This window comes from Hydractinia symbiolongicarpus, chromosome 11 (assembly GCF_029227915.1).
Source record: "Hydractinia symbiolongicarpus strain clone_291-10 chromosome 11, HSymV2.1, whole genome shotgun sequence".
In the NCBI taxonomy this organism is placed as follows: domain Eukaryota; kingdom Metazoa; phylum Cnidaria; class Hydrozoa; order Anthoathecata; family Hydractiniidae; genus Hydractinia; species Hydractinia symbiolongicarpus.
Genome location: NC_079885.1, coordinates 16,882,008 through 16,893,840, shown reverse-complemented (window position 1 = coordinate 16,893,840; position 11,833 = coordinate 16,882,008). Strand labels below are relative to the sequence as shown.

General features: G+C 34.0%; 1 protein-coding gene across 1 annotated transcript; it reads right to left on the bottom strand.

Annotated features, from left to right (window-relative positions):
* Positions 1-672: 672 nt before the first annotated feature.
* On the bottom strand, positions 673-2,618 carry LOC130614739 (tRNA wybutosine-synthesizing protein 5-like). Its single transcript, XM_057436183.1, has one exon. The coding sequence runs from the start codon at positions 1,780-1,782 to the stop codon at positions 835-837; it is 948 nt and encodes a 315-aa protein (XP_057292166.1). The 5' UTR covers positions 1,783-2,618; the 3' UTR covers positions 673-834.
* Between the last annotated feature and the right edge of the window lie 9,215 nt (positions 2,619-11,833).

Genomic DNA, 11,833 nt, shown 5'->3' with positions numbered 1-11,833 from the left:
TTTTTATCTCCTATTAATAAAAGCATATTAGGGCAGACTGATAATTGTTATAAAAGTTGAGAAAACTTTTGGCTACTATAAACAAATCCATATGCCAAAAAAAAAGAAATAAAACAATCAAGGTAGTCAAAAAGTGTTAATATTTCAAAAATTTTACCAAGCAGTGTATCTATGTAACAAATAATTAACGCAAACTAAATTATTAGCCCAGTTTTGTGTGTGCTAAGAACAAGATAGTAAAAAGTGGTAGAAGGTAAACAGATTAAACTTTAAAAAAAATGTAAATTTGACCCTATTTCGCATGTGGGGACATACCATATTATACTCAAAGAAAATTCAAATTGTTATGAAAAGTGATTATTAATATTTTACAGTTCTTATCTTTTCCAAATACTTTGACTGAACATGTTGATGGTGTCAAGACTTGCATTTAAAAAATGTATATATCTTATCTGATCTAATAATTGTGAGTATGAAATTTCTCAAAGTTTTTTTTTTAAGTTTTGTCGCCTGTTCAATCCACTTTCCCCAATTTTTTAGGTTTTGCTATTCCACTATTTTTACTAACCATTTTTATGTGGAAAAAAGGTGTACCAAATAGTGATAGTATAATGAACTGTATCTTTTTATTATAAAGTTACGTGTTACAGAAAGAGATAGAAAAAACAAAAATGGCAATTCCAGATTGTACTGTAAGTATATAACTAAAAAAACAATATAATAAAAGAGCTTAAAAGAGGTTGTGGTACAACAGGCAACAGTTTGGTACAATAACACAATGGAAAAAAACAAGCACAAAGCAAATACAGGTAACTCCAAATATACTTCGATTTTCTAAGGTTTGTTTTCAATCTTCGATATTAATCTCATTTTATAAAAGTCTTTATATTCCTCTGGTAGGGTTTCTAACAATTTTAGTGCTTTATCAACACCTTGCAATGCTCTTTGTGCAACAACAGGGTCTTTATTGCCATACACATCTTTTATGTCATAGGATAAGTTATCCAAATGTTTCCAAAACACATTTACAGATACTGAAAAGTCCAATGATCTAACATTGTGGAACCACAGCGCTGGTATAAATAGAATATCACCAGGCTGTAAAATACACTCATATCTTTTGACATTTTTATATCTTGGATACTTTGTCAAATCAGCTTTATCTATATCGATGATTTCTGATTTATCACCATTCATATATAAATTTAGTAGTTCATTTGGCGGGAATAAAACAACTTTTTTCTGCCCTGTAAGATGAATGAGTATATTGTCCATGACGTCATAATGGGTCCACAACTGTATGTTGGATGAACTGATACGAAAAACACTTGAAAAAAACTTGTCCTTGTCAAACAATTCTGGTATGATCAAGTTTTTCGAAAGATCAGGGAATTGTTTACTGATATCAGAAACATCTTTTCTTGCATCTGAACCTAGCGAACGAAGGTAATATTTTTCTAAAGGACTTATGAAGTATTCATGTTGCTTTTCTTTTATAACCCGTTTAATGAATTGATTAAATGGCAATGTTTTGTAAAGAAAGTTTTTCTTTAAGAAATCCATTCTGGATTCAGGACAGACATGAACTTTGACAGGTGTTTCTCCTATGGTCCGAGTTAAATATTCTGCAGTCCATGTTGTCATATCACCAATGTTGAATCCCTTCAGCACAACAGGGATTCTTCTGGGATATAATACGTCCTTGAAGTAAGATCCATTTGGATTTGAACTTTCATTATAAACTTCAACAGAATGAACCTTAGACTCTATATCCTGGTACATGTTTCAAAAATAGATATAATGCTAACCAAAGGTCGATTGTAATATGAACCTAAAAGGTAAGACAATTTGGTGCAAATCTTGCCAGCTGTTTTACCTACACTTACTTCAATGTTGTACATCTACATCTATATAATAATGTTCTGCCCGGATAATGAACATTGGCCTGATTAAGTACGGCAGCTTGCCCCGGTTAAGAACAGGGCAGAAAATACATAATCAGGGCAACATAATCAGGACAGGCCGGCTTATTACTCAAAAAATATTATTTGGCACTTATAAAAGGAACATAATCAGGGCAGTTTATATACGACAGTGTAATATTATTTCTCACTTATTATAGAACGAACATAATTGGGGCAGGCCGACTTATGACAGTCAAATATTATTCGACAATTATAGGACTTAAATAAAACAAATATAATTGGGGCTGACTGCTTTTATATCATTCGTGGCAAATACTAAATTTTGGGATTCGCAAGTTTAATAACTTTTCACCAAAATTAATTCCCGCAAAAAGAATAATTTAGGTTCCGTGAAATTTAGTTGCTTCAAAGTATATTATGTTGAAATGTATTTACTACAAGGGTAGTTTATACTAAGAATTACGTCGACACTTTTTTGTTTCGCCATGTCTAGTTTTTAGGGGTGTTCTATCTTCCAGAGAATGTTTAATTTACAAAAGCTTGAAGAAAATGCCAATCACAGCCTGTCTCCCAGCTATTTATATCAGCGTTCATAATCCGGTCACCACGACATAACAGTGCAAAAAAACATAATCGGACCGTGCGTACATAATCCGGCTGTCCCGGTTGTAAACAGGTCGTTTTCGCAATCTGGGCAGAACAATAATACGCCAGTTCCGTGTGTCTGTCTGTCACTTTTGCAAAGTGGATTACATTCTTCAAAATTTTCTTTAACAAATTCTATAAAACATCGCCTATAAAATTGTTCTGTAATTTACCAAACTTTACCGATAAAATAGTATTGACGTCAAAGGAAAGTTAATTAAGATTAGTGAAGCCATTACAATGCACTTAAAACTTTGAGGCCAAATAACTTGGAAACGAGGTGGTGACGTCAATGTTTTTTTCACCGCGTGGGTAACTAGGGACCACCTAGAATCAATTTGGGTAATTTTCCCAAACCCGGATCCCCGAATCCGTTTCGGAATGGACGGGTTGGTGACGTCATTAAAAAACCTTTAAACCCTAATATCTCTGCAACCGTTTGTCAAAAGTACATGATCCTATACATTTTCTTGCTCAGCCTTTCAAGATCTATACGATAAAGGCAACAGGCATACACCTTTTTTAAAAAAAAACATTTTGTGTTCTGACATGTCTCTGCTGACGTCATCAAAATTTTAATGACGGTTGTTTTTCTCTGTTATCCTGCCTAAGTGGATTTTTCCACGTGCCTTATCGACTAGTCTCTTTAATAATAGCTGCCGTTTGTCTGTCCGCGAAAGACGCGTCGTGTTACAGAAACACGAAATGCGACATATAAGGAGGGGCAACCCAGTGGATTTTTCCGTGAACGACTAGTCTCTTTAATAATAACCGTTGTCTGTCTGTCTGTCTGTGCAATTAAGTTTTTTAAAAATGGTGTTACGCCTATACTCATGTACCACATGGTTTACCTGTACTAAGCACTCACCTTGACATTTTTTTCGAAATTTCACCGGGAACATTTTCCAAAAAATAAACAAAGTTGGCCAGCTGTTTTTGCTATGACAGGGTAATCAAGCCTATCAATAAGAAAATAACACCTGAGCAATAAATCGCTCCCCCAAAGTTACAATAATTTAGACTGGGTGAGAAATCTGAATAAATAGAATAAGTTTATAGAGGCATATTTTATTACAAAATCTTTTTTATTTATTTTATCTATTTTATCTTGTCTTTTTGATATATTTTAGCTTTAATGCAAATAATAAGAAAGATGACATTGATTTCCATGTGAGATAAATTGATATTGCTCAGCCGGGCAAAATTTTGAGAAATTGGCGGAGCAATTTATGGCTCAGCTGGCTGCTCATTCCTTAGAATTGGGTGAGTCTTTGCGTGAGCAAAAGCAATCGCTCTCCCCTTATTAATAGGCCTGGGTAATAATAATCTGTTTTTATTTCAGCTCAAAATGTGGAAAGTTAATTTTTGAAAACGTTATTACGCCGGAAACACCAAAATTGTGTGCACTTCACTTGATTTACTACATACTATATACCTGTACTAAAGAGCTTTACCTGAATGTGAGGCACAGTTGACGGTTCTCACTAATCACTCATTCGGGTGTTCAACACCGGGTAACACAGTTACTTGTGACTTAACCCAGCGTTTCAACAGAGTTATCCTGTGTTTTTTAAACCAAGTCTGTACAGTTTTTTTAAAAGGGTATTAAGCCTTACGCATGTGCGACACAGTTTACCTGTACTAAGCGCTCAGTCCAGTGTCATGATTAATTTGTTGACGTTTACTGAAACTTATCACACAAAATAAAATAATATTAACCAATTGCTATGACGGGGCAACAAGGGGTTGTACACTGTGTCCTTATTTCGGCTAAAGTTGCAGTAGAGTTATATTTAAAAAAAATACATTACACCTAAAACACTTGAATGATGTGTGCACTTTACTCGATTCACGACATACTGCATACCTGTATTAAAGCTCTCCACCTGAATGTTTGATACAGTTTGCTGTTCCTATTAAGCGTTCTACAGAGCGTTCAACAGCAGACCGCACAGTTATTTGTGGCTTAACCCGGCATTTTTGTATATTGGTTTGTTTTAGTGACATCAGCAAATCAGCAAAACCGTGACACCTCCTGATAACTTCTTAGGTGTTCCTCCAAACCATATCATCCTATGCATCATTTTAATCAGCTATTCAAGCGTCTACACAATAGATGCAACAAGTAAACAAAAAGATTTGCCTCTTGGTGAGTCCTTGCTGACGTCATCAAAATTAAAGTGATAGTTCTTTTTTCGATATTGTTCTCCTGTCTAAGAAGAAGTGGATTTTTCCATGGGCTTATCTACTAGTCTCTTTGAAGGTTACCTACAATGCTTTTAAAAGTTTATTTCAAATAAGTCTTTACTATATGTTATTAAAGAATTCACATCAGAATTTTCATAAAACATTTAGGCCATAGGCTATGCAACAATATCGTTCAGTTTCGTTGTCCAAATTTGGTGGCTGATACTTTCTTCAAAAGTTCAGAGAAAAAATGTTCTATATAAGAAAAAATGATGTTACCAACTCTGTAAACCCGCAGTTTTTAAAAAAAATACAACTATAATGACAAGTTTTTTTGACAATCTGCCACGCCTTTCTTTGCCCTATTTAGCAGTTTGTTTTCATCTAAGAACCACCTGCTACAATACGGAATGGCCAAAAAACTTTTATGCCCACTGCGATATTCAGTTTGTAAAATATCATTTTGAACAAAAATGCTAAGCACGAGATTTACAAAGTACAACAAACTTAAATTAGAGATATGAAAAGGGAAATTGTTTGTTTTATTCATTCAGGTTGTGTAGTAAATGAAACCCTTGTACGTTGTACTAGAGCAGGATTGAGTAGAATTATAGAATTTAGAAAAGAGTGGATTAAATTAAATAGCATAAAGTGTGTAATTTCCCAAACTTCTTACAATCAATCAATCAACATGATATATGAAATATAAAATAAATATATGAATATATATACCAAGTATATACATAGTTATATACCTATTTTGAATTGCTGTTAGGGAGTTACACAAGGTTAACCACTAGTAGATAAACTAAAAAATGTGGCTACCTAAGTTAGAAGGATATGTCAGGAGAGCCACAGAGAGAAAGAAAAAAGACTCAGCACGCCTACTGTACGAAAAAAGAATAAGAAGCAAAAGTAATAATTCTGTCATTTATTTGTGTATAAAAATAGAAAGAGGGTTTAGGGTATTACTGTATGCTACTGTAGTTTTGGAATAATAGTTGCATGAGTTTTTGTTTAAACAACTTGGGAGAAGTTTCCTTCATTACGACTGTAAGTAATTTTGAGCTTAATACATTCAGGAGTTAATTCTGCGTGTACAGAGTTAAGCATCAGAGTTAAGATGTATTTTCCAAGAATGAAGAAAAGAAACTAGAAAACAAGGAATTCTCGCCTCTGTGTTATCACAGAAAATGTTATCAGTCGTTTACCAACATCAATAAATGAAAACAAACGAAAAGATAAAAAACAAAAGGAGGTTGGACGTATCTGAAACGATCCGAGGTCGGACGCACAGTACAGTCTGAATGTAATCTGCCACAGATGTGAAACTCATGAATAGTTACACAGAACAGTAACATTGCGATAACTTTTGTTTTTTTAAGAAAATAATTGCCTTGCTGATAAGCAATGACCCCACGCGATCGATTGTTTAATCACAATAGGTTGCAAGATCAATTTTAGCAATCTATGCTGCGCGAACTCTTCTGAAACTTTTAATTGCAGTAATTAAATGTAAAAGTTTAGTTGTTTGCGTTACATTATAAAATTAGTCATAGGAGTTCAATTAGAAATAGTATTTTAATATAAAGTTACTTCGATAAATATAAATTGTATATGTAAACCCTTGCCATCTCATTTGCCAAACAATATTTAAAATTTGGTCGTACTCTGTTGCCAGAAAAAAAGATAGGAATAAAAACGGGAACAGCGATGACCGATGGTTTCTTGAATATGTTATCTGTGATATGCGAATAATGCTTTGTTTTTTGATTTAGGTAATATAGAATAATAATTTGACATTTTCAACCACTTTCAGATTATTCAGCCCCTTTGCAGCAATTATGTTCAAGACTGGCATATGGTGATAAGAAAATTGTTTACAAATAAAATTAAAACGATTAAATGTGCAAACAAACGGAAGAGTCTTATTTACAAATTCAGTCATGATGGAATTTATTATTGGGATTGACAACGAAATCTTGTAGCAACAAATCATATATATTTTAAATAAAAAAGTTAGTTTTACAAAATAATAGATAAAATGTATCGTGAGTTTATGTTAAATAATAAAAAGTTAGTTTTACAAAATAATAAGATAAAACATATTGTGAGTTTATATTACATAATATATAAATAAGTTACAAAATAATAAAATAAAATATATGGTAAGTTTATATTAGTTCGCTATAGTACTTCGCGAAAGATTTTTATTATTTAATTACTTCACTAATACTTAAGGGAATAGTTTATCAATACATTTACACAATGAATCTCGTTATTACAAGAAATATAATTGCTCCGATATTTCTTCATGACCACATTGTTTTTTAATACGCAAATGTAAACTTGCAAAACCCTTAAGGGATTTAATCATAACAAAAGACAAACGACTGCCGTTCTCTACGCAAAGGTGTGATATTAGCGTGTATGCGATAGATTACATTCAGACTGTACTGTATCTAAAACGATCCGGGCTTGGCGCGCTAAGTTGAAGAGAGAAGAAAGAAGACTAAAGCTTGAAGAGCTTCTGCTTTGACAGCTAAGTCCTTTTTAATTTATTGTTCTATGGCTTTAGCCAGTACAACTTTAAAATGGGCTTCTTTTTTTGTCGCCGTTTTTACTATTGAGACTAGCGAAACACGGAAGGGTACCAGTCTAGTGTAGCAGTGCGTAAATTATTAGTTTTTGAGTGTTAAAAACAGAACTACTCTGTTGAAAGGTACAAAAGGTACAAAAAACTATTATTTTTACAAATAAATCATTTTGAATTAGCAAATACTCCCCGTAGATGATCGTAATAAATCAGTAATACGCTGTAGAACTTCCTGCAGAAACGGCTGGTTTATTATATATTGTATATACTGTCTTCTTTACTTCATTTATATATATCTCTTTCATTTCTTTAAATTGTTGTTTTCTTAGTTTTTAAATTTTTGTTTTTCTTAATAAATTGTTTTTATCCCAGTCAGTTTTTTATTCATCTATCATCTAATATGGTAGCTTTGCTGTGTCGTGGGTTCCTACTGCTCCTGCTTTGTAACATAGTAAGGAAATGGGCTTGCCTCAGATCTTTCAAATACAGTTTTGGAAGAGCACATAATCGTATAATGATCTCCCTACGACTTAAAAATAACTTTACTCAGGTAGGAAACCGCACATTTACACTAAAACTGATTTTTGTGTTCGTTGTATTTTTGAGCAATACAAAACGTTCTTTCAAAAGTAGCTCACCCAACAACAACGAAATGAGTCGACTAGATAGGAGTTTTTTTTCTATCTCTTCACTTGCTGCCTGCAATAAAATTTTTGAAAGCTAGCTCACTCTCCAATTAAAATTAATGGCTTTATCAAAACTTAAGCCAAGCAGGCACAAGTATTTCTATTTTTTAATCCTCTTGTCAGGGGTCATCTGCCTCAACCCAGGTCTTATTAGGTATCCCCGTTCTTCATACTTAAAACCTGTGGCAAAAACACAGAAAGCACTTTCATGTGACGAGTGTGGATTATGGGCTCATAAAAAATGTGGGTGTATTTCGGATAAAAAATATCAACAATTTTTGAAGACTCCTGAAGATAAAACTGTTTTTGGTGTGCAGTCCCTGTCTTTCTTGTAATTTGCCCTTTGCTATTGAGGATTCATTTGACAACGAAATTCCGGACAATATTAATATTACTATTGATGAAAACTTTGAGGCAATCAGAAATGGGAAGGGCTTAAAAATTATACTTCTGCTACATCAAACAAAACTTGATGTATTCTCCATTTGACTTTAAAATTGATGTCTATGTTTGTTATAGGAATGATCGGAATAGATGAGGTGGGGGTGTTTTGATTTTTGTAAATGAAAACTTGGATAGCCACCTTTTGAAGCACCCTTACGGCGAAAATGTTGAATCAGTATGGGTGAAAGTGTGCCTGAAAAAACCTAAACCTACTTACGTGTGTGGGGTTTACAGGCCACCTGGAGGTAGTGATTTGCAGAGTGCTGAAAACCTGTGTACTCATTTTAAACAATGTTCTAATAAACTCCCAAAAGAAAAAGAAGTTATCTTGGGAGATTTTAACTGTAACATGCTTTCAAAATACGCTCTTTCCTTCAAAATAAAGAAATTATGCTCCACTCTTTTCTTAAAACAACATTATTATGGACCCAACTTGTGTTACATAAAATATAGTAGTACTCGTATTGACTTGATTCTTTCTAACAGTTCTTGTATTTCTAAAACTGGTGTCATGTATAAGGTCATATTTTATTAATTATATGATGACCTTGATGAAGCATGTGAGAAACTGAATAAAAATATTAAAACAGTGGCTGACAAACATGCCCCTTTTAAAACACATAGATTTTCCGCCATGTTGAGGCATGGGTCACTGATGATTTAATAATAGCCATCAAAGAATCAAAATCCATCATAGACTGGGAAGCTTTCAAACAAAAAAGGAACCAGGTAATAGGTCTCAAAAATCGACTCAAAAACGAGTACTATAACGTTTTGCAGGACTTTCAAAAATAGCCAAAACAACTTTGGAAAAAACCCTAAAAAAACTGGTACCTGATAAGTGAGGCAATACTAACTTAATAAAATGAGTAGTCCAAAACTATGATACAGAAAAATCTCACCCAAAAGAAATTTTAAAGACATTCAATTCATTTTTTGTGAGTGTTGGTGCCAAACTAGCCTCAAAATTTTCTTCTAGCACTACTAATGTTAATCCACCTATTAGCAGACACGATTTTCGGTGGGCTCCTATTGAGACCAAAAGCGTCGAAAAAATAATTAGTTCACTAACACTTAATAAAGCTACAGGCTTGGACGGAATTGGTTCACGACTGCTAAAAGCAGGTTTGTCAGTTTTAAGTATTTATTTATCAAGTCTTTTCAACAAATCTTTATTTACTAAAAACGGGATCGTAGAAAGCTAAAACATCGCCGTTGATCATTTAAAAACCATCAAAACACGACCGTATGAAACTAAAACATTGCCGTAGATCGTTTACAAATTATAAAAACAGATTTGTAGGAAGCTAAAACATCGCCGTAGATCGATGTATATAGTTATTTCAAATAATTTAATAATAAAATTTCTTTAGAAATCGGTGCGTGTGATAAACATAATAATAATAATGGTGTTAAATTTGAAGCGATTTTGAAACGATTTGAACTGAAACGAATTTAACAAACTGTTGAAACGAATTGATGTTGATATTGTGATAAGATCATGAAACGAATGCGAAACAATTGCAAAACAATTTTCGCTTCAACAAAATGATTTTAAACTATTTTGAAACGATTTGAAACGATTTTTTTGGCAATCAATATAGAAAGTGTTGCGGAGAGGTTGCCAAGGCAAAGCACGGCAAGGAAAGGGCACGGCAAAGGCAGGCAAGGAAACAAGAAGAGGAATCAGCAAGGCAGGGGTAGGCAAGGCATAGAGGCACAGGCAAGGGCATAGAAGCCAGGCACCAGAAAAGGCATAGGAAGGGTAGGCAAAGGCAGGCAAGGAAACAGGAAGAGGAATCAGCAAGGCAGGGGTAGACAAGGCATAGAGGCACAGGCAAGGGCATAGAAGCCAGGCACCAGAAAAGGCATAGGAAGGGTAGGCAAAGGCAGGCAAGGAAACAGGAAGAGGAATCAGCAAGGCAGGGTTAGGCAAGGCAAGGGAACGGCAAGGCAGGGGCAGGCACCTTAATAGAGAATCCCCCTACAACTCAAAGACTCGATATATCTAAGATATGTATCATATTAATCCAGGAGTATAGAAAATATTGAGATGCAAATATTTCAAATTCAGTAGCTCAAACAAAGCTCTCAAATTTATATCCGGTCAATATATATACAGTGAATCATGTTAGCAGAATTATGTGCCAATACAAATATTTGAACAATCGGTCATAACGCCAAAAAACTATCAATTTTTAATAAATCTGAGATTAAAAGTTAACTTGGTTCCAATGACAACAACATTAAAAAGTCAAGATATAGAAATAATTAGAGAAGTCCACGAAAAAGGCGAAACATTTACCTGGTTGTTGTAAGTGCAAGATAATTATGTTTTTCCTGGCCCTGTCCAGGATTTGAACCTGGATCTCTCATTTGCATGAGTGTCATAGCCATTAGACCAACAGGGCATGATTATATATATATGAAAAACTTTACATGTGCATCTTATATATGCTGACAGTCTTTTTACTAAAAAATATGGCACCTAGTTTGGTATATTTAGCACGAGGGTGCTGATAAGCCGCATACGCCGTAAAAAGTGCGGGCGTTTTCGGGCGAGTTCGGCTTTTTGAAAAAAGGTCAGGTATTTGCCTGAAAAAACCCGCATAGTCCCGAACAATGCCCGAAAAAAAAAAGATTCACTACAAATGACTCTCGAAGAATTATTTAAAAAAGTATAAAAATTAAAATGAACTAACTATGTGATAGCGAAGTTCTTAAAAGAACTGTTTTTTATGATTTGTGATAAGATTTACTTGATAAATAACTTATATATAAACTTTATTAACTCCTTTCTCTTCAAACGCATTCTTTTAACTGTCGTCCGCCATGTTTATGTTACAAGGTGTTGCATTTTGGGAATGTTCCAGGCGAGTTCGGGCGTGTTCGGGAAAGTGCGGGCGGTTTCGGCCGATAACCGTCAATTTAATTCGAAAAGTCGCCCGAACTCGCCCGTATATATGCGGGCGTTTGCGGCTTATCGGCACCCTCTTTATTTAGCTAGAAAATCTGAGCCACTAAATTATGTTTTATGCTTTAGTTAGGGAGCTTTTTAGGGGTGTGAATGACCTAAAAGTGAAAAATAGTGATAGCTCTACATAACCTTCCATTTTCACTATATTTTTCAAAATAAATACTATGGACAAGTTTGCAAAAAACACATTATGGAGGTTGCATTTATTCTTTTATTTATAAAAAAAGTCCAGGCTCTTCTGCTAAAAAGAATATATGTCTATACCAATGTTCTTTTGCTGATTTGGCTAAACTTTTGGTTCTTAGTTTTTTGTCTAAAATTGTTAGAACCAACATATTTTGTGGATAATTGTAGATATTTGATGGTACTTTCC

Excerpts from the sequence above, each read along its gene's own strand:
- LOC130614739 (XM_057436183.1), bottom strand. The coding sequence starts at position 1,782 with ATGTACCAGGATATAGAGTCTAAGGTTCATTCTGTTGAAGTTTATAAT.